This window comes from Periophthalmus magnuspinnatus, chromosome 6 (assembly GCF_009829125.3).
Source record: "Periophthalmus magnuspinnatus isolate fPerMag1 chromosome 6, fPerMag1.2.pri, whole genome shotgun sequence".
NCBI classification, from domain to species: Eukaryota; Metazoa; Chordata; class Actinopteri; order Gobiiformes; family Gobiidae; genus Periophthalmus; species Periophthalmus magnuspinnatus.
The window spans coordinates 24,751,144-24,774,496 of record NC_047131.1 but is presented as its reverse complement, the minus strand read 5'-3'; the positions used below and the strand labels follow the sequence as shown (position 1 = coordinate 24,774,496).

The 23,353-nt window shown below is 39.3% G+C and overlaps 2 protein-coding genes across 3 annotated transcripts; both read right to left on the bottom strand.

The window, feature by feature from the left end:
* Positions 1-783: 783 nt before the first annotated feature.
* Positions 784-10,558, bottom strand: slc7a5 (solute carrier family 7 member 5). Its single transcript, XM_033968170.2, has 10 exons — positions 9,720-10,558; positions 8,377-8,502; positions 3,406-3,511; positions 3,291-3,335; positions 3,088-3,211; positions 2,907-3,010; positions 2,432-2,528; positions 2,202-2,351; positions 1,410-1,587; positions 784-1,176 (listed from the first exon to the last, which is right to left on the bottom strand). Exons 1-10 carry the CDS (start codon positions 10,294-10,296, stop codon positions 1,121-1,123), a joined length of 1,563 nt encoding a protein of 520 aa, XP_033824061.1. The 5' UTR covers positions 10,297-10,558; the 3' UTR covers positions 784-1,120.
* Positions 10,559-13,313: 2,755 nt separating this feature from the next.
* Positions 13,314-23,114, bottom strand: ca5a (carbonic anhydrase Va). 2 transcript variants are annotated; one of them, XM_033967733.2, is made up of 7 exons: positions 22,692-23,114; positions 19,455-19,652; positions 18,778-18,896; positions 18,060-18,155; positions 17,896-17,958; positions 16,462-16,620; positions 13,314-15,670 (listed from the first exon to the last, which is right to left on the bottom strand). In XM_033967733.2, the coding sequence occupies exons 1-7, from the start codon at positions 22,825-22,827 to the stop codon at positions 15,500-15,502; spliced, it is 942 nt and encodes a 313-aa protein (XP_033823624.1). In that variant the 5' UTR covers positions 22,828-23,114; the 3' UTR covers positions 13,314-15,499. The 2 variants fall into 2 exon arrangements, with proteins under 2 accessions (XP_033823624.1, XP_033823625.1); XM_033967734.2 differs by lacking the exon at positions 22,692-23,114 and adding an exon at positions 19,759-19,933.
* Between the last annotated feature and the right edge of the window lie 239 nt (positions 23,115-23,353).

The following is a 23,353-nucleotide window of genomic DNA, read 5'->3' as shown; positions in this document are numbered from 1 at the left end:
AAATAAATAAAAGTCTCTATTTGTCTACAGAGTTAGTGACCGGCAACGTATTTGCCGGCTCCAGTGTTAGAAAAGATCGAGCTCTAAAATGTCAGCTTCATGTGGCCTTCACGTGTCTCTACAGTCAGGACATTGCTTGGTCTTTGACAGTTAGTCTGATATGAACAGCAGTTGTGCGTAAGAGACATGTTGTGGTTGTGAAAAACATAGGAATTCTTGCTCAGTGCTGTGCTGCTTGAACTATCACAATTTTAAACATAATGATTCTCACACATATTAGTGACCATTACCACACTTGTAGAAAAAACATAACAACATTGTCCTGTGAAACCTTTAGGCAAAAGTAACAAGGGCCTGTTAGTTTACGTTTGTCCTGTGCCCAAACCCATATACCTTCATATCTGTGTTTGACAGAAACTCACCTGTTTCAGCTGTGACCATGTGTGATTGGATGTGTGTTTGTGAAGTGTGGACAGAGAAATTATTTTTAAACTAGTTACTCACACAACCAAAGCAACCGTACATACTCCGGGAATATAACCTGATGGAAATACAGTAAAAATGTGAAAACTCAATAAGCACCAAAGAGAAAAATCTTGGGGAAAAAAGTTAGGAACACCTTCACTTCTACCGTCACCTCAGGCTAATTGTGTTCATACAGCAGAACAGACACTGAGGAAAACACAAAACCTTTGGCAAGTGCTAAAGCTGCTGTTGAGAGCAGTTACTGGAGAATTCAGAATGAAATCCTTGTTTTGCCAAAGCAAGGCTAAAAGAGCAATAACCGCTACAGCTCAACTTCATTTGCCACATAAGGCACAACTTGATAAATACAACAGGCTGCCAGGGCAGACAGGTCTTTACACAAGAACTTATTCACAAAATGTACACTAAAAAATATCAATACAATAAAACTGCACTGTAAAAATACCTAAAAAGTAATTAGAAACTAAATATTTTATTAAAAGGAGTGTAGTACTGGATGCCTCTTTTATCAGCACTGTGCAGACCAGGGTGAGCGTGCGTTAGAGCATTAGGGTGAACTGAGGTCATGCGCCATGAGTGTCACTTCAGACCTCCAGTCACTGTAGGGGACATTGGAGTGGAAAATATCCACAAGTTAGGACTCCTGGGGGACCACCTCCATCACCTTCTGACACATGGCTGTAGTAGAGACTGAAGAAACAAAAATATAATTGGTCAATTTCACCAAATGCACAGTCAGAAATAGATTAGTGATAAACCAACACAGAGTAGACATAGGTGTGTTTGAAAGAATTCTATAACAGTTAAAGCTTGCAATACTAAGTTAGCACATGAACAATAAGATCTTTTCATTTGTCACACTTTATATTTTTGCCACACATTCTGGCATAAATAAAACTATACTATAAAACTATTACACTCACAGATGGCATTGAGCAGCCACTTAGGTTTGTTCTTCCACCACACGCCAAAAAAGTAAACAGGAAGTCCAGTGACAATGATGCCAAAGCCGATAGCACACTCAACCGGTGTCTTCCAAAATGATACAATGATGAGAAACAGACAAGCCAACACAAAGGAGATCGGCAATAGGATGTTCACCTGTAAGGAAAAAATATACATTAACCCTTTATATATAGAAACGTATAGTTTAGGAATAATAAATAGCAATATAGCTTATGGTAGCTAGTCTATAACTCTACTCTATAATACAATCAGGAGGGACACTATTACAAGTAGACCAGTCACTGCAATTAGTCCAGGACACACCTGTTCATCCACACCTGACCTCTCTTTTGTTCTCAGCTTAACAACCCTGAATCATTTCATAAAGAATGTGGCAATATCAACTTTTAGTGTCTTGTTTATTGAGGGAAGAAACATCACTTTTTAAAAACAATTATTCAAGATTATGTATAGACTCTATGGCCAAGTACTGATGGAATCTTTTTTTTTTGTATAATAAATAACTATCTCCTTAATGTGTCATCAGCTTAACTTTAGAATATAGATTCAATTGAATTTTACTTCTAGAATAAACACTTTTTTCTTTTACATTCTTTCAATTACCTTGTATTGTAACTTGAATAATCCTAGGTATCAGTTAACTATTTCTACCTAGATTTGACCAAATAATCTGGTTGAGGATTTTCTTGTCAGAGTATTCTACTAACAAACTCAGATAGTGAATGAAAACAGCACAATTGTATGCTTACTTTAATTGGACGTTCAAGCTCAGGCTTCTTATAACGCAACCACATCATTCCCAAAATGGCCAGGGCAATGCAGAGCCAGTTGAAGAAGCTGAAGAAGTTGATCACTGAGTAGATGTCATTAGAGAAAGCGTACAGAAGGGTCATCAAACACTGCAGAAAGATTGAAAATATCAGTGTAAATTTGCAAATAAAATACTGAGCCTCTAAAGGTGACTTGTGCAAGAACATACAGTGAATATAAGAGAAGGAAGAGGGGTGAGCAGAGTGGGGTGAATCATGGACAGCAGACTGGGCAGGTGACCCTCACGAGACCCCACAAAAAACAATCTGTGAACAGGACAGAAATGTGTTAGCTCTGGCTTCTTCCATCAGAAGGGAGTGAATCTATTCATGCTTTTTCAACTTCCTGGTATATATAATATTTTCACTTTTTCCCCATTCACAAGATATCATATTTAGTTTTGAATAGTCCTGAAACTCATGGACAGGATTGCATACAAACCACCAAATACAGTTTAATTAATCAGTTGAGAACTTGTGGAAAAGGTAAATAGTGCAGTTTGATATAGTGCAAATACAAAAATGACTGTACTACACTGTTTGGAGAAAATCTTTTTTTAAAAGGAAGTAATGTAATACTATGGTTCCATTTCTGAATTTAGTGAGTTTATCTTAAATTGTAGTAAAACTTTTTCAATGCATTACCTGGAGGAGGTGAACAAAGAGCCATTGACAGATCCAAAACAGGACAGCCCAACAAATACTGGAATTATCCAGGACATTGGGCCAAGGTAACAGTTCCCAAAGTCCTGTAAGAGACACATGTTAATAATAACACATACATAAACTTTGCTATATTTTTGTCAAAATTGTATAGTGTACTGACCACAGCCACTGCCTTAGAGTTGAGCATCTGCTCTGGGGTCAGAGTGGTGAAATAGGCCAGATTGGTGAGAACGTAGACAATAGTCACTATGGGCAACGAGATGATTATGGCACGTGGAAGGTTTCTATAAAAACAAAAAAATGACATCACACTTACAAAGGATTTTCAGGTCTATGCCGAAAGAAAATACAGATGATGCTTACTTGTATGGCTCTATCATCTCTTCAGTAACAAAATTTAGGTAATTCCTATAATAGAAAAGAAGAGATTACACCCTGAATTATTATGCATGTGCAAATCTTGTGAAGGTGCACTCACCAACCACCATAAGCAAATAGCCCACTGTACAATGCCAGACCAATACTGCCAAAATCATATTTAGAGCCTTGGAAGGAATTTTCTGGAAGTAGGTCATCTGTACCACCTAGTTGAAAACAAAAACAAGCAGCTTAGTACAAAGTAAATCAGAATCTCTTTTGTCTTTGAAAACAGACAGGTACAGCATGTGGGAATTACAATAAAAAAGAACAAATGAATGAAAGATTATGTTGCTGGGGGACAGTGGACTTATGAATGAGACAGACTTTGATACGCCACTTAAGAGGAGCTGAAAAGCATTAGGACTTTACTGGAACTTCTTAACCATGCCAGGGATTTATGGCGATTTCTTGGACCTCCATTTTTTTAGAGATCTACAGCACATTCCTATAAACTCTGCTCCCTGAAACATGCACTCACATTCTCAGACACTTGGACGGTTGCTAAACCAACAGCCCGGGGCACTGTTGGTACTGTGAGGTTAGCCCTAAGCCCAGTGCAGCGTGGGAACAGCCTGGTTAACACTGGACGTCTGCCCGTTTATCTCCCACCACAGTTCACCCGAGATAACCATCTGGCCTGAGCCCCAATTAAGAAATTGCTCAGCAACAATAAACAGCACTCATTAATTGAGCTGTATTTTGAGATAAATTTCCTCATCAATTATGATGATATTTTTTTGCTGAATTTGTCAGTCACTGTTCACTTAGAATGACTTCTAAATTCATTGGTAATATTTTACACTATAGTGAAGTCACAAGACTAAAACCAAAGCCACACTGCCTCAGGCCTCACATGAACAGGTCTTTCCAGAATAATGCCCCCTGCTCCCTGACTCCCTGGAGGATCCCTCCAGGGGGGATCCAGGTAAATGTGGATCTGATGCTAACCGTTACAGACTTCAATGTCTTATCCTTCACTATTGCTTCATGGCAATGCTTTTACCTCATGTAATAAAAAATATGAGCAAACAGCACATGACTATCAAACTAAGTAAATACAGTATACAAGATCAACAAGGAGCAGCGTGCCCGTCTGAAAAATTCTAAATAGTCACATAAGTGATGCAATTTCTGTTTGAAATATCAATGAAATTTAATAATAATAATTCATCAAACTTATATTAGGCTTTTTGGAAAGCCTAATATAAGTTTGAAGACACTTAACAAAAAAAAAACAAAAAACACACACACACAAATGACATTAAATTAAATTATAAGTGTAATTATATAGTTTATCGTGGTTTATATTTTGAGTCGCATTTTCAACTGGGAAAATAGGAGACAAATGGTATTTTCATGAATTAAAATAATCCACCCTACACCAACATGGAACTACTGTTATTGTATTTAATTTATCCTGTATGAGAAATACCCAGGTTTTAACATCTACGCTTTGTTGTACTTTCAAACCGAGTCGGCTGGCGTCGGAGTGAGAGAAGAGGGATTTTCTGCAGCTAATCAGATTACAATGGTCTCTAATCTTAGAGTGCAGTAAACCTGACTCACAAAAAGGATAAATATGGTACAGGACTCACCAGCACAGGTGTCTGTGGGGTTATCTACCACCTCAACAATGATTGCATTAAATTGTGTCAAAGTTAACTGTTTTTTTTTTTTAAATATTACATTTTGTTTTATTTTGTTTTAATCCTACTGATTATCCAGTTACTTAAATGTGATGTTTCTTGATCTAACATTGTCTAAATAAATGTCAAAGATAGGTTTGGATTAGCAAAATGGGATTTCAGTTTCCCCTTCAGATATAAGTATCACCATGAGCCTCCATTTGTCTAGATGTAAGTAATCTGTGGGATTTTGGGAAACAGTCATTACAAGTGCTAAGGCAAATAGAGAGTGCTTTTGGAGAGCACTCCAGTTTTAAAGGGGACTAGAGACCCCACACAAAAAATAAAATTGTAACAAATGGAGATTAGTTCTTGTGTCTTTAATAAGCAATAAGCTCACATGACACGTCTGCATTGACTTATGGTGGATTAAAGAAAATCAGGATGCCGTTTTGGCTTCATCTTAGAGTAAACAGTATACTATTACTCTTCATACTTACACTGAACTCCTCAACATGACTATAGGCATGAAAGTACATTAAAAGCTGTTAACTGCTCATGTCAGCCACAACATGGTTAAACTGTATGAGTCTTCTCCCTGTAGTATATGTACACTGCACAAAAGGTCATCTTGGGATTTGTCTGTGATGCCTCCAATACCTGAACAATGCCTTTAAAGAGAATCTTGGAAAGGTTTCCAGGGTGTAATTATTCTACTTTTGCACTTACTTCTATTTTAACTGACATACGCCAGCCGCTGTAGCCCTGCCCTCACTACAATCACCTCACACATTACCACTGCTTCACTGACAGATCAGAGCCATCTGTCACACTGAAATAATATAATGTTTTATGCAATTAAACCAGACTGAACGGTGTGTTCCAATTACAGGAGAATCACACTCCTCAGCCTTCCCAGTAATCCGACCGACAGTCAAACCTCATGATTTATGAGGAGGACCAGTGTGGTTTTCGTCCTGGTCGCGGAACACTGGACTAGCTCTATACTCTCTATCAGGTCCTCAAGGGTTCATGGGAGTTTGTCCAATCAGTCCACATGTGTTTTGTGGATCTGGAGAAGGCATTCAACCGTGTCCCTTGTGGTGTCCTTTGGGGGGTGCTCCGGGAGTATGGGGTCCGGGGCTCTTTGCTAAGGGCTGTCCGGTCCCTGTATGACCGGAGCAGGAGCTGTGTTCGCATTGCCGGCAGTAAGTCAGACCTGTTCCCAGTGCATGTTGGACTCCATCAGGGCTGCCCTTTGTCACCCGTTATGTTCATTGCATTTATGGACAGAATTTCTAGGCGCAGCCAGGGGCCCGAGGAGGTCCGGTTCTGGAACCAGGAGATCTCATCTCTGCTGTTTGCAGATGATGGTGTCCTGATGGCTTCATCGAGCCAGGACCTGCAGCAGGCACTGGGCTGTTTGCAGTTGTGTGTGAAGTGGCTGGGATGAGAATCAGCTTCTGCAAATCCGAGGCAATGGTTCTAGACCGGAAAAAGGTGGCTTGCCCTCTCCAGGTGGGTGGTGAGTCTCTGCCTCAAGTGGAGGAGTTCAAGTATCTTGGGGTCTTGTTCACGAGTGAAGGAAAGATGGAGCATGAGATTGACAGGCAGATCGGTGCAGCATCCGCAGTGATGCGGTCGCTGTATCGGACTGTTGTGGTGAAGAAAGATCTGAGTTGAAAGGCAAAGCTCTCAATTTAGCGGTCAATCTATGTTCCTACCCTCATCCATGGTCAAGAGCTTTGGGTAATGACCGAAAGGACAAGATCGCGGATACAACTGGCCGAAATGAGTTTCCTCCACAGGGTGGCTTGGCGTTTCCTTAGGGTAAGGAGCTTAGTAATATGGGAGGAGTTCAGAGTAGAGCCAGTATTTCTGACACTTCCTGGAGGTTTGTGAACAGTTCTGTTATACCTTTTGTTAGAACTTGTCTTTCTGCTCTATTTCTCAACAATTCGAGTGAGTGTTTTGGTTTTGTTAGCCCACCAGTCAGCTGATCTGAGACCTGTGACCTCCACACAAACACCCAGTCATTTTGTGTGGCCTCAGACTTATGGCACGTCCCTGAAGAATTAATATGAAATGGGCCTCTTTTTAACTATCATGTATATGTGACAAGCACTTCTGGTGGAAATCACAGGCCAACTCCATGCATTTAACAAGATATTAACAGAATTTGACAATGTAAACAAGAGCTTAAGACTGTACAATGTTAACTGGGTATTTTTTTTCAATCATGTAATAATTTCCTTTTTCTTCTAGATTATACAGGTTCCATGTTGACTGTATTTTTCAATAGGATCATGCATTATCGCAACATTATGGGGTGATTGTATTTTCAAGTGCACTGAAAAGTAATACTAGTAACCAAAAGTAGTTACTTTCATTTTGGAATTCCAAATTCAACAAAGAGAGTTGTTGAAATGCTGTTTCAGTATTTGCAGCTTCAGGCAAAGTGAAAAAATAAAAAGGGCAAGTGATGTGTGGTTAAGGTGTCAAAAGGTCAAAGGGTCAGGGCAGAGTAGAAAGGTAAGATGTATCTAGGCACTAGTTAAATCAAAGTATTGCAATCTACTGTCTAATCAAAGTACTGCAAAGTACTGTGCAGGGATCTCCCTTTCTTTCACTCTAATCTCGGTTTGTCCTGAAGCCTTTCACACAAGGACACTATGCTTTGTTTTGTTTTGTTTTTTTATGGGACGCTTCACATCTACTTGCTCTAGTTGTTCCTGCCACAGGTGCACAGTAGGCCTTTGCAGCAAGCACACAAATGTTCAAAGTTCGATTTAAGCTGAGTGGGACCTGAGTGGGACATTTCACAGACAAATGAACAGGATGCTTCAAAACATATCATGCCACCACTGTTAGGTTTTAACACCCATTTCAAATACATGAACTTCAATAATCTCAGAAGCAGGTAAGCAGGCAATGTGTCTAGTACTGCTTCAAGCCAACAACTCACATCCTTAAGGAAGACACATGTTTAGCCCCACACTTCTAGTAGATTAATAGTAGTGTTGTGCTTCAGAGGAGACAGTATGCAAGCATTGTCTACTATCTCCATTTGGGTCGACTTCATAAATATCTAATTAATGGCCTGGCACCTTATCGAGGTACCAGACATGGCTCTAAAAAATCCAGAATTTTTTGAGAGGCATAGTGCCTACATTAAACCAATCTAGTAAAGAAATTACCATATTGGATTATTTTAGTGGGTCAAGTTTGGATGAGAACAATACAACAATCCCATGCTTAAAGACATTGTAGTAACTTATTTTGGCTGACCTCTATTATTGTATTATTATGATTTACTAAACTCATCCAATAAATGCAAATAATAAAAATGTCAATACATTGTAAATATCATAGGGGTAGAAACGTTTTTTGTTCAAAAGAATTACCTTGGCCAATCTTCACAAATCCAATGATGATGATGAGAGCGAGGGCCAGGAGCTTGGCTGCTGCAAAAAAGTCCTGCACTCTGGTGGCCGCCTTCACACTGTAGCAGTTCACAAAGGTCAGTAGCACTGAAAAGAGAGAGATTGTTCTTTTCAAAAATAACATATCCTTGTTCTATTTATGAAGCTCTTTTTCAAAAGAAATTGTTATTTGCCAATATGCTTTTTTCTATTTCTAGAAACTCCCATCAACATACACTTGTTGAGGATAGTCCTGAACCCCATTAGAAGTGATTAACTAAAGCACCAAGTCCTTTCAAAGCCCCTAAATTAGGCCAAGAGACAGGACAAAGCACAAAGAGACTCTGTGTTAATGAACACTGGATACAGTAGAGAGCACCTCTCTCATATTGTCAGTGTCTAGTGCAGACCTACTCATGCATAGATGAACCATTCCCACAGAGACAAATGTCTAATTTTTACACAGGCCAAAGGCATTATGTATGTGTAGATTGACCCCCAGTGGCCTGCCCCAGATCGTACACCCCAGTCAGGCACAGACACACACACATACCCACAGAGTAGTGGGTAATCCTAAAGAGGGAGGCCTCAGGTTCACTGCCTTGTCATGTGGGCCCAATTAGGATTTAGTCCTCACTCAGTATAAAGCTTAGCACCAGCGTTACTGCTGGAAAACCCCTTTTTCTATAAACATGGGTCATATGTGAATATCGGACGGTTCACCCCACATGGATAGAGAGCACCTGCTGTGTGGCAATTATCTAGAAGAAAGACTGGTACAAAAAGTAATCACTGTCTTTAGCCAAGATATTTATTATACACCGATTTCACATGAAAAGAAAATTGGGCTCATGGAAGCCCTGAAGTTTGGCTACTGCAAAAAAAAGGAAATTATTGTAATAATTTCCTTTTTTGCAGCAGTAACAATTTCCTTTTTTCCTTAATTAAGAAATTTAAAACGTTATCGAACTGTACAAATATATATACAGTAAAAGCGAAAAAAATCACTTTTTAGTCTTTGAAAGAACCACTCACATGCGGGTATCCTCCCTGACGCACAAAATGATGAAATAACGCGGCATTTTGTCCCGCCCGAGAACTTAGACTGAGTTACACGTGCCAATGTATCGGTGAAGTAAAGGTGGCTAAGATAAGTCCATAATAGGATGTGTAATTTCGTGCGTGGGGTATGTTTATTTAAATGTTGAAGTCAAATGTACTAGTGTTCTGTTCTGGTTTGTGCATACACTGCCTCATGCTGACTGCCGGGGTTGCATCATCTCGCAAGTGGAGGATGTCTGTCCTCTTTTGGATCGAGTACTTACGGATACAAAGGCACGCGACCAGCTTGGCTGCATCCTCCGGGACGGGGCACGCGGGGAACAGGGGCTTTAGGAGGTATGTAGCAAAGACATACGCGACGATATACTGCGAGGATGGTCGTATGATGAGCAGCTCAATCCACAGTTTCAGGAAAGCCAGTAGGGAGCCGTACACCTCCAGGATGTAGGCATAATCCCCGCCAGACTTCGTGATCGTGGTCCCCAGCTCGGCGTAGCACAGAGCCCCAACAGTCGAGAATACCCCACAAACCGCCCACACCACCAAGGATAAACCCACGGACCCGGCCTCCTTCACAACCCCGGAGGGAGTAACGAAGATGCCCGAGCCGATGATGGTGCCCACGATGATGGCCACGCCGTTTAACAGAGTGATGGTCTGCTTCAGGACGACCCCATCATCCTCTCCTCCCGCCTCTTTACCGTTAGTGTCTTCGGGCACGAGAGCTCCGGTTTCTGTCGTTTCCATAGGGCTTCCCGGTGACAGCATCCTCTCTGTCACTTGCTTGTCTTCCTCCTTGTCTACAGAAGAATTTGAGTTTCTTTTTTTTACCGCCGACATCTTCACTGGATGTTTCCGTGTTGCTTTTACCCCCGTTGTCTGGTGCTACGCTTCCCGTTCCGTCCCGGCTCGTTCCCCTCCGCCGCTGACTGTAGCTCAGAGTCGGCCAAGCTCTGCCACGAGGACTTGGTCTGAGTCAGAGCGGCGTGTTTCTCGTCGTAGGGCTACTCCAATGAGTAAAACCACGCAACATCATCACAAACGAGCTACGTCAAGTCCTGCCCCTTGCTTCTGCTGCTTCACATGTTGATTTGTAGTCCCCAGTGTAGCATATTTACGCCCTCTACTGGTGGCAAGAGCTACTACACCGACAGTGCTTCTCTTCTAAGGTAATATTTTGCTTACTAAACACCACTAGATCTAAACCCAGACTATCATTTCTAAATTAAGATTAAAATAGTCTATTAATAGTAAATAATAGTAATAGTTTTAATTGACTAGTCTCAAGTAACATAGATCTAAATAATGATTAACTCATAGGAGAACAAACAGATATGTAATTCTAAATAAAACAAATAGCACTGCTCAAACTAGGTCTCAGTGATACACCTCCTACAATTTGAGTGAGAAACACTGTAAACACATGTAATAAAAAGTGACCTAGAAGTCCTACAAGGTATAAAATTTGATAATTTTAATAAAATAGGACAGCATTAAAAAAAAAACAACCTGAAACCAGTGTCTTTCCTCAACTTTGGAAGGTGAGTGTTGCAGTAATACAGCCCTGTACCATTCTATACTTTTGACTTAGTTTGAAATGGGTCACTGCTAAAACTATAGTACTGTATTACAAAATTACTACCTAAAACGTCCCAGTTTTGAGATATGCACCCAAACCCGTTAGACTGGTTGTGTTGAGGCTTTTAATTGACAGAAATTGCCTGAAGCGTAGAGAGTTCCACCTCTACAATCTGTGGAAGTTGTTCAAGTGCACAATGTCAAGTAGACCTCATTGACTTTTTACCTGTCATGTAAAGAGCTAAATCAGGCTAAATCTTAAGGCACTTCATGGCAAAAATGTTCACCTGGTTGAGGCTTATCCATGCATGCCCGGTTTCTAACTACTGTAACACCACACAACAGATTGTTGTGGTGAAAAAAGGGTTTAAATCCTTTTGGTGTGTGAGAGACAGAACTACAGGAATGATGATCAGGTTAGGCTGCTCTAGCTCGGAAAAGATGTTGAAATACCACAAAGTCACAAAGAATTCTAGGTTTGTTTCTGATCCAAATTCAGTCTCTAGGCATTTACATGTTTTGCAATTTTGCCCTTATGCTTATGTTTCTGTATTTAGGGAAATTCATGACAGAGGAATAAGATTCACGCTACATCTAAAGAATATAAAACAAAGGGAAAAAAGTAACATTGAGAACAAAATGCATGTCCTACCACACTCAAATAATTGTTTATAATGAGATAAGAGATTACATTGTAACACATGAGATAAGTTTAAATGTAAGAATTTAAGATGACAAATGAGCAGAATGCAGTGTTGTGGCTCACCATTACAGTACAGGTAATTGCTTGTTGTATTTTGTTTGAGCAAGAACTCAACTCTGAAAAGGGCAGAAAATACAATTAAGCTATTTTATGCTTTAAAATGGAATAGTTTATATATGCTGTTTAGACAGCAACTTGTCCTCATTGACAGTTGCTAAGAGCACATCATGTTATTTAGTGCCACAGACAGACAATTTCCTGTGCTGAGACATAGCGGATATGGTCAATATTGCTCTCCTTTAAGCCAGAAGAATGCAGGACCTTCATTTCAGGTCAAACTTGGAGCCTCAAATATGCTTTAATCCCGTCTGCTCCCTCTGTCTCGAATATAAGGATATAAGCTGCAGACCCCCAACAGATACTGCAAAAAACAGGACGCAACTTTTTACTGCAAAAAAAATAAACTATAATATTTTCCACTGTGCTTTCAAATACACCCTCTGCTGTAAACCTGGTGGAAGATCCTCCACCAGAAAAGTCACAGTGCATAGTGATGAGAAAGAGTCAAAGAACAAGCATGTTGAGTGAAGTAGCACTGATGCAATCGCATACCCCAAACATAATCGCACATTGTTGAATATAAACAGATTCCTGAAATGGCTGCAGTCTCCCACTGTAAAATAGGCCTTGAAAGGACGTTTGATGGGAACAGGTCAGAGCTGTGACTCCAGGTGGGTGTGAGAGAGCTTTGACCTTGGCAGCTGGTGTTATACACTTTAAGTTTTTCTCTCAATAATTCATGTGATTGGACAAACTAACAATCCCTTTCTGTTGAGGACAACGGCTTTGCTTTCCTTTATTCAGAGGACTTTATTATAGATGTTTTGTACAGAACTTGGGTAAGTGCTTCAGGAATTCAGAGAAAACACACAAAGCTTATGTTCAGGGAATCAAACATGTGATGCTCTTTTTTGTATTAGGTCTTCTTGACTCAAAGTGATCTACACAACTTCTCGTTAGAGAGCAATTATTCTATAATACATCAGTTCATTCAAGTCTCACTACAGCACCTGTAGACGTTTACACGCAGTTCAAAGTGCAGGGGTCTCCAGTCAGTCTGCACAGCCCGGTACAATCAAGGGAAGCCCCCACAGAAGCACCACTGTGTCCTCCGGGGGACCTGCAGCGACGCATAATAAACAGCCTCAGATGGGCCGCTCCGGAGAGGTGGGACGGCCAGAGTAAACACTCCACCCTGAGGCCCTCAGACCTGTGGGTGAGGTCCCCAAACATCCCCTCTTCAAAGGGGAGCAGAGCAGGGATTCTTCGACAACCGGTTTCCAGGGGGAAGGAACTGGCAGGTGGTTTGGGAGTAAATACTAAGAATTAGAAACATAAATATATTGCTCTGTGTTGATTTTTAGCCATACTTTATAAAAAAGTACCAAATAAAAATATTTCTCTCTTAAAGCACAACTTTAATAGACTAAAACAAGCCTAAATCTGAATCATAACATGGCCAAGCAGATGGGCAAATCCAGAATTAATTATAAAGAATATAAAAGTACAAAGAGTTATTTGTAATTACTTTATTCCCATTTCAAATTTTACATGTTTTAAAATCATTAAACATGGTTCTTAAAGTAACACAGCTAAACCAACTTTCTGTAACCATCCATGAGGAGCATAAGAGCAGAGGCCCAACCAGAGCTCCACATGTCAGGAATGTAGACTGCACAGGAAAAATAAACTTTCAAATATGTCTATATTTGTAAATGTATGACGAAAGGCTTTAAGGTGATGGGGTTGACAAGGACTCACACCTACTCACACCTACTCACACCTACTAAATCACCAGAATAGGAGGAACAAATGGAGCTCAAACAGCATGAGACCATAACAAATGCATATGATAAAAGACAAAAAACATTTACAAGATTTATCTGTGTTTAAACTGAGAAATGGTGGAAATGTGTGCTACACATGTCGTTGAATATGGACATTTTTCCACTATTTTGACAATTGTTAAATTTGAAAGGTAAGTGCTGCAATAAAATATAAAATATCTTTATTTAAATAATATTAGGGGAGGGGCATTATTTCTATTCCAAAGGTCTACAGAAAAGGTAACTGTAACCTCACTATGACAAAATACATTTCATTTTAATACATTTCATTTTACAGCTCAACTGAAATCCTGTCCCTCTCCAACCTTCAGAATGATTACACTACTGCACCTGTCACTTGTTATTTTCAAGGCATTATAGTTTTTGTATTCACTTGAGGCCTCATCGTACAGAATGGTCCCACTAGATGTCCCACCGGGGAGAGGTTAAGGGTGTGGACTGTTTCAAATGGGTCAGGGGCTTGAGAAGGGAATCTTTCATTGTTGTTCAGGAATTCAAAAGACTAGCATGACCTCTGCTGCCTATGAGCTTGGAACAACACCTGCAGTTCCCATTCTTTTACATGCATATTTATCTTTTGTTCAGTAACATATACAGTTTGATTCATTTAAAAAAAAAAAAAAAAAAACACTGTCCAATAAACAGTATTGTTTTAAACTGTGCAGCAGCTAAAGTAGGTTAAGCATTTATAGTTTGTAATTTGTGAATTGTATTATTTCTGTTAAAAACACATTTAATTTATACATTTTTAAAGATTTGCCAATATGACACACATATTAAAATCTAAGTGATTATGTACACTCCAGATAAGATAAAACTTTATTCAGCATTCCAGACGGATACCACTTAGCATAAATAACTGGAGACTAAACGAAGTCTAATCACTAGTGCCCTCACAGAGCTGCCCTCATCTCCTTTTGTGCGTATGATGACTGGCAATGAGTAGAATACCTCCAATACTTGAAAACCTACTCTACCACAACAGTCAGAAGAACTGAATGATTTACATCTATTGTTTTTGTAGTGTGAGTATCAGCAACACCAGACAACAGGCAAAGACATTTAAGTATGATCCGGTGCTTAGGACAATAATACAAGTACACAATGGCACTTTTATGAGGCACTTAAATATTGAAGTCACCATCAAATGAGAAAGATATTCATTCTGTTCTGCTGCAATCATGTGGTACTCAGAAATGCATAAGTAAAAGAACTTTGTTTTACCCAAATTTCCAAATAACAGTGACATTAAAATTGATATCAGATGCATTTTTGCTGTCTGGTGCTGTCATTAACCGTAAAATGTATTATTGCGTTTTTTTCCCCCTTGAATAGTAGAATGTAAACTCAGAGAATACCATATACACTAAAACAACTGCAGTAAAATGAAATTCTCAAAGAACAAAACATTCTGTAAAAAGTTGAGGTTGTTCCAGCTCTACAATCTTATGGTAAATGTATATTCCTATTTGTATCTACAGAAAAGTAAAAATAAAAAAAAAATGATATAAAAGATTTGACAGTAGGAAATGGAGAATCACGAGAAAACGTTATAATAAAAACTGTTAAATTAATGAGAATTTCATTAAAATTTTTAATTTAATTGCTAGTTTATTATACAGATTCCATACAGCGATCCTAATTAAATAACGCAAATTATTTATCAGTGTTGACTCAAAACTATTAAAAAATTTACCTCAAATAAAACTACTTCAAATTTACTTTGAATTCTCCATCTCCATACTAAAAACAGTCTTCTAAAAATTATACTGAAGAGGGCTAGTAACATGTGTGATTTGGTACGGTCACGACTGTAAAGGCAGCTCCGTGTGAGGTGGTCTGTTTCAGGTGGGGTTCAGTGACTGTGCTCCTTCACCTCATCCAACCCTGAGTCCTTAAGGAATGGGGTGAAGGAGGAGCGGACAGTGCGGCCCCGGAGAGGCTGAGTCTCCCGAAAGTTATTGACCATGCTCTTTTGGACCTCCTCCTCTGCAGCAGTGAACAAGAGGCTTCGAAACACTGCCAGCTGCACCAGGCAAGGAAAGACAAATGTTGGGAGAAATAAATAAAATTATGCACTTCAGTTAATAACTTCAATGAGCTAGTTCAAAGCAAAATCAATATTGTAAAGGCATGTCTAAAGTTTTTGTTTGCAGGATAATTAAAAACATTTTCAGGAGGCAATGGGCCTGCCTAGGGACAACAGATGGAAATGAGCACCTGTTCTATAATGTGGCATATTTAGCACATTTAGTAAGCATCATCAGGTCCCAAAATATATGTAGCATAAGGCAGTGTATCCCAACCAGGGGCCGGAGACCAGATTATTTAAAAGAAAGGTGGAATTGAAATAGTATTTGAATATAAACGTTCTTTGCAAAAACATTTTAAACATCCTTAATAATGTTGCAGTGGGATAATTTTGGTATTAATATTTAAAACGACAAAATACATGAAATTATAATTACAATATCAATATACCAGTAAATGTACCACTATGATTGGACATAATATAGGGGGTTCTCTACACAATGCTTAGTGGGTGTAGTATTCATGCTTTTGTCTAGTTGATAACCATTAGCGTAAGTGGACAGAACCAAGAATACCATGCTGAGGTTAAGTTAGAAGTCAAATTAAACCTTATCATAACTTGCTTGTAACACCATTGAGGGAAACAGCCTCAAAGCAATGAGAAATGTGAAAATATAAACACTGAAATTTGCTCTAAAAATGTATGTACTTGTCTAATTTCCTCCTTATAAATGATTCAAAGTATGCATTATTTATTTGTACAGGAGCGATTGATATTTTACAGACCTGGTCATGGCTGACTTCGATATGCTGCTTCATGACGATCCAGGTGACAGACTCTGTTAGAGGAGGCGTGGTCAGAGAGCCATGATAGGTCCAATAATTGTCGATATTAGGGGGAAGTAGACATGCCGGGTCAAATTTGGTGAACTCCACTACACTACCCTGAGGACAAAGCAGTGGTATAAAATGGTAGTAACGCACTGCCTAATATTTCTATTCACATTTATTTATATAGCACATTCAAAATAACTTTAGCTGACCAGTGCTTAATATTTGTAAACTTGTTCAATTTGATTAAATAAACATTGGGACCTGCAAGTTTGCTCCCAGAGTATCCAATCTTATCAATGCATAAACTGAAATGTATGCTTTAGGTGTCTTCTCTCTTTGTGCTCTAAATAAAAAGCTGTACTTGGCAATCGAATAAACACAGTTTTGTTTCACAATTTGCAAAACAGTCCTTGCACATGCACCACATCAAAATTGGGACTAAACTGTGGAAGTAAACCTGGATCAGACAAAGACAAAACCAAGACCAGGACAGAACAGGGCCAAACCGTGTCTACATCCATAGTTCCACACAGATTTAAGTAAGTATCACCGTCAAAAAACCTCATAGTTTCACATAGATCTAAGTAAGTAGGTCGGGCCGTTTCATTTTGTAGAAGTAACACTCAAGTGAAAAAAGGTCGGAGACTGCTTTTATTATTACATCATTATTGCCCTGGGCCATAATCAAATCACAAAACCGTTAAGTCTAATCTTACTCAATAACCATAATATTTATTCAATTCAATTCAATTCATTTATTTTTGTAACGCCCAAAATCACAACAACAGTTGTCTCGAAGGGCGTTCATGTTTTGGTTGATGGGGGAAACCGGAGTACCCGGAGGAAACCCATCCAGACACGGGGAGAAACATGAAAAACTCCACACAGAAAGGCCTGGTGACCCGGGGATCGAACCAACCTTCTTGCTGTGAGACATGAGTGATGGCACTCAGTCACCGCGCCGCCAAGACACAAAAAACAAAACAACAGGAAGAATCAGACACAACAGGAAAAATCAGACACAACAGGAAAAATCAGACACAACAGGAAAAATCAGACAACATAAGAAATCGGCCAGGCGAGGGGGAGGAAGACCAGACGAGGAGGAGGAGAGCCGGGCGAGGAGGAGGAGAGCCAGGCATTTATCATATGTTTATGTTGATAAGCTGTCAATTAAAACAGTAATAAAACCTTTCATCAAGCTGTATTGTCTACAATAAGACAACAGGGGGAGCCATTGTCATTTTAAAGTATTGTCAATAAGATAACTCAAAAAATCAAAGACAGGAGAAGTAACACAGTCTATGCAAACAGAAATAAATCTGGAACAACAATGACTTTGACCCCTTCTGGCTGTTTGCCTTTGTATTAGTTACAGCAACTCACCTTGTGTCTGATTGTTGGCAGTGCATCTACTAGTTTCTGCAGACCCTCATGCCTCTTGCCAATCTTAAATAGGGGAAAACACATTTTTATTGTACATCTGGACATTTGGACATTTTGCCAGGTTAGTTTGTGAATAATTAATTGTGGTAGTGCATCCTTGTCACCTTTAGAAACACTCCTAAAACAGCCAGTCCATTGTCTTCTACCACAGCTTCTTCAAACAGACTGTACTTGTCTGCATTCCAGTGCACCAAGTGGAGCTGTGGCAACACAAATGTATGAAATAATTTTATTTATTCTTTATTTAACCAAGATTATTTCAGTGAGATTTTTCATTTTCAAACTGAACACAGAAAGGCTCCACACTGCCCAGAAATCAAACTCTTCGTTGTGAGGCTGAATTTCTGCCTCAGTAGAAAATAAAGATATTCTTTTCTAAACCAGTGTGCCACTGTGCTGCCCAATTCAATGTTTATATAAATAAAGTGTTCTGAGTCCATTTACAACATCTTTTAGAGGTTTTACAGTTAGTGATGAATAAATGTGTGCTGAATCAAATATTACATTTCAACAAGTAATCGAAATATATTACTGTACAAAACAAAGCTCCTTTTAAAAAAAGACAATTTCTGTAAAAGTGATTTTTCAGCTTATGACTCTTTTATGCTGATTTAATCATTTCTGTATCAGGGGATACCACCACACTGCCAAAAATATTTCAGAATTTCTAAACTAGATTTTAGATAGTTAATCATATAGCAGCCTTTTTCAAACAGTAGTGGTTATCTGCTACTTTACAGCCTCTTATTTCTGTGAGTGGTCCAAAGTTTGGTTGTGAGCAATGGCCTAAATCTGAGCACATTTGATAAAATTTCCCTTTACCTCAGCTGGGAATAGTCTCCTGTCCACAGTGTGCTCAGAGCCCCAGGAATTGCACTCGCCCCAGTGAAAGTGGAACTGACACAGCCTGAATTTGTCTTCAAGGGGGCCTCCTTTCAGTGCTGCACCGAAAATAGACAAGACAAATACACCAACATTAGGACATCATGTATCAGCATTATTCACAGTCCATCGAAAATCACTGTTTATTTAAGACAAACAAAACACACCATCCTTCACTGTCTCTCTGGTATTGTCTGTAATGCAAAATAAAGTATTGCCTCAATAAGGAAGTAAGTTCAACAAGAAAATCTTGTCCAGCTCAGTTATAGTAAATGCTCTGTTGCCAAATCAAAATTGTATGTGTGCTGGAAACTGATGACAGCACTATTACTGCATTAAATTTTCTTGGACAAACATTATTAGAGGTCAAGGGGTCAGAGAAGTCACATGACAGTCAGCATAGCCACGTGGAAAATGTGGTTTCTATGGAACATTGATTAGAAAAATATTTTCACAGCTTGGGCCTTTAAGGGAAAAAAATAATAATCCTCTTGTAGGAACAAAACAACTCTACAGGGATTGAGAAGTCTACAAAAATTAAAGGGAAATATAACGTACCAGCTTCAGCAAATGTATACCATTACTGAAATGTATTGAAGTGTAGAAAAAGCACTTACTTGACTTGTCTGTGGTATCATCATATTCAACCAGGAAAGAGTAACCGTTGTTCCAGATTTGTTGGCAGGTTTTCGGGTCGTAGTCTGTGATTAAAGGCTTCAGTTTTGAATCAAAGACACTTTTCCGTACAGCAATATCAATGGGCGACTGGCGATCACCACCTGGTACCGCAAGGGGCTCCTGCCACATGGGATGCACTAGAGGAAAAGAAACAAGTTGAAAAAAAAAATAGATGAAAGATAAGTTTAACAGAAAAAAAATGTTTTCAAAAGCCTTTTAAACAATTTGAATGTGGAGACTAACATTTTCTACAGTGCTCATCAACTTTCCTCATGTCTAAACAGTCCATAGTGGAAAAAAACAAAACACAAAAGGCTTTATTTCAGAACACAGGTCCCTTCTGTCCAGTTTGGAGGAAATGAATGAAAAAGTTCGTGCGTAAGTAAAAAAACTTCCTCCTTGATGACTTACTCCTTTTACCATGAAGGAAATTGCAAGAAACCAAAGCAGTGGGTTGGCTGTAGAGAAAATGACACATGGAATGTCCTGGCCCGCCCCCAACTCTCCTCCACAGCGGGACGATCGGACCACTAAGTCCAGGCAGTCCAGTTACACACACAGAAACTCTATTTAGTTACCCCCTGAACCATTTCTCATCAACGCATATACCTGAGAATATATAACAACCAGTGTTTTCCTGATCCATGTGACTATAGGCGTAACAGGTCCAACTGGGTTGACCTTCATCTTTCTCACCCCTCGCTGATGGCAGCAGAGGGGTCTGTCCCAAGCCCCATTCACCATCAGAGCATGCCAGACAGCAGAACTTTGAATGGAGAAGTCTTGTTTCATATGATGGTCACTATGTAGTCATAATTCTAGTCATGTGGCCAAGACAATCACCACTCGGTTTTATGCAAAATGACCACAAATTGACATAGCGAGCTGGTTTTAGCGGTATAATACATCAACATCAATATGATTCTCTATGATATTATTAGCATCGAACATAATATTTCTGTATATTGCGTTTGACAATTTTTAAATATTTGCAAGGCAACACTGACAATACATCAAATATAAATGTGCTATGGGTATTATACGAGAATATTTTTTCATCAATGTGAACACATTTTTCAGAATAAAAATGGTGTGCGCACATAATCCTCAGTTCAAAGTTCAATGTTCAATAACACGTTTACATAGCAGTGCCTTACATAATTCCATATAGCAATTTGTTAAATTGTGTTTTTGTTTAAAAACAATCACAACCTCTTGTATCATTATCATGCCATGTTTTATAATATCACAAAACATTTATTGTGGGTCCAATGAATAGATCATGTCGGGTCAAAACATGTAATTTGCACCCCAAGTTGCTTTTTTGTTGTGGCGGATGCAGATTTGATTCTTGGTTAAAATGTGCATTTCCAAAATTGCTTTTTAAACCTGAGAACCTATGCGGCTCTCAAATACCAAACTCCCATCCAAAAAACAGCAAAATAACAACAACAACAATAACACATAGCCACGTATGTTCATAAGTATGAAGAACAACAACACATGGCTACGTATGTTAATTTTGAAGAACACAGATAATCTAAATTGTGTTTTTCTATCCTAGACTTGTATCATTCAAACAAGCTGAGGCCAAAACAAAACAAAAGCATCAAATAATTCTCAAAACAAAAGTAGGTTAACAGACCAGTCTTATGTAGCCTACTTAAAGCACATCAGAAATCCATGCGCAGGGGTTACGACTTTCTCTTTGCAGTCTATAACTGTTAGGGAAGGGACAAGATCTCGTGCCAAAAGATCTTACAAGATAAGAGAGAGTGCATACATAGACAGCAATCAGCAATGTGATATTTTCTCCATGTGTTTGCATCTGGCACAAACAAAAAGGGGTTAACCTTGTGTCTCTTTGTGAAGCTATAGTTCACAAAAAAGTAGTGTTACAATAACAGTAAAAATATTAATTTTCTGAAAAAAAAATAAAAATTTAAATAAAAAAAATCTTGATAAAAAATCTTCCTTGTACCACCACTGCTTGATACTTGATACTGCTTGATACTATAAATGTTGAACAATTGCTTAAATGTAATCAAATGTTATCTTTATTTAAAATAATTTATAATTCAGCTGCTCCCTCATTGAGAAAGTTTGTGATGCTCACTTCAGAGAAGACATGCCGAGCCACTGCAGTCGACAGCCAGAGGAGAATGCAGTGTTCCAGGATGTAGAACCTCTTTTGGTCAGTCATCTTTCAATTTCTCCTTCTAGTTTTACTTATTGATTGACTGGATGAATGATTGATTTAATATACATTGTATTTGATTGGCACGTACACCATTTAAGACATCAACCTGTCTGGGGACTGAAAGCGAAAAATTGCAGTCTTGCTATAACCTGGCACAAACATATTACTCTTTGTGTAGGTCAATATTTTTTGTTTTATATGTGTATTATCCCTGATAAATAAACAAATAAACTAAACTCAATTCTGAATTAATTAAATTAATCAAAATCTTGGGGGAGTAAGGCACTAATGCACAGCAATTCTTTGCTATTGCTCATCCCTAATGTTTTATTGTTCATTACAGTCCTTCTTATGCTCTCTTAAACTACAGTGTATGCTGTTCATGTAGAACCCAAGGTGTGGTTTGTAGCAGCTGTGTTTATCTATAATGTATTATGTGAGTGGTTTGACTGGTTTAGAAGAGCTCATTTACAGACTAGTATGTGTTGTAGCAGACATGGGCGGGACGTTTACACGTCCATTTTACAAATAAAATGTGTTTTCATCCATTGGATTTCCATAGCGGGTCCATATAGGCCAAAGGCCATGTTGCGCACACCGTACAGCGCACACCGTACAGCGCACACCATACAGCGCACACCACACACACGCACTGATGAAACATGTCAAGAGAGCAGGCCGTAAAAACCTGGAGCCATGGCACAGCTCCACTTCCGCATGCTGTGGACTACATAGAGACGAAGCAGGAAGGTCCTAATCCAAACCCGCTCCACTTTTTGCAGCTTTTCTCATGCACGCTCTCAGGTGACAACAAATGACCATGGCGAGCGGTCCATGGAAATATGCAGCAGTGACACCCCGACCCAGAGCAGGATGGGCTCAGGGCCAGTCATGATGTATATAGAAAATATAGTGTCAGATGTTGAATTGTAACACACAAACACAATAGACACAGTGTTTTCTCGTCTAAACTCACTCTGAGACAGGACGAACTTGCTGGAGCAGGCTGTGAGGTTACATGTCCGGACCGGGCTGATCCGGTGGCTCTTCGCGACCCGGACCAGCTGCCGCCGAAGCTGAGAGGCCAGCGGTCTTATTACCGATGTCACCATGGCGATAATTCAGTGATAGACAGTTTAAGATGTGCCGTTGTCCCTTGTTTCTTCAATTTGCAACGAGCTGTAGTGTTACTCTGTTATATTCGCTGTAGCACGTGTAAATACTGAGCAGAAGTGCCTTCTGTCAGGAACAAAGAGGCGGAGAAACGCCCCGTTTTACTTGTGACTTTCCCGCGATCTTGTACAACGCGTCCTCGCCTCGTGTGCGCCGATAAACGATAAGATATAAGCTCCTGTTTACGAAACTGATTGCTCGACAGAACAGAGGAAGGAAAGGGTCTGTGTCCGACCAATCAGCGCGTTCATCTGAGGGGCGTCGTGATGATGACGACTGACGACAACAAAAGCACGGCCCCATTTATCTCCATCGGAAAGGACTGAAATATGAAGCTGTTTCCTTCTTTTTCCATTTCTTGATCGTTTAGGCATAACATCTTTAAGCCTGCAGTAACATGTGGCTAACAAAATGGAATTAAGTGTTATTAGTATTAGTTTAAGTTATAGTTAAGTCATGCACAAA

Excerpts from the sequence above, each read along its gene's own strand:
- slc7a5 (XM_033968170.2), bottom strand. The coding sequence starts at position 10,296 with ATGTCGGCGGTAAAAAAAAGAAACTCAAATTCTTCTGTAGACAAGGAG. Across the intron at positions 3,336-3,405 it reads CTATTTGCTTATGGTGGTTG|GAATTACCTAAATTTTGTTA; the intron begins GTGAGTGCACCT and ends TTTCTATTATAG. Across the intron at positions 2,529-2,906 it reads TCTTTGTTCACCTCCTCCAG|ATTGTTTTTTGTGGGGTCTC; the intron begins GTAATGCATTGA and ends TCCTGTTCACAG.
- ca5a (XM_033967733.2), bottom strand. The coding sequence starts at position 22,827 with ATGGTGACATCGGTAATAAGACCGCTGGCCTCTCAGCTTCGGCGGCAG. Across the intron at positions 19,653-22,691 it reads CAAGTTCGTCCTGTCTCAGA|TGCATCCCATGTGGCAGGAG; the intron begins GTGAGTTTAGAC and ends CTTTTCCTCTAG. Across the intron at positions 17,959-18,059 it reads TTTTAGGAGTGTTTCTAAAG|ATTGGCAAGAGGCATGAGGG; the intron begins GTGACAAGGATG and ends CCCCTATTTAAG.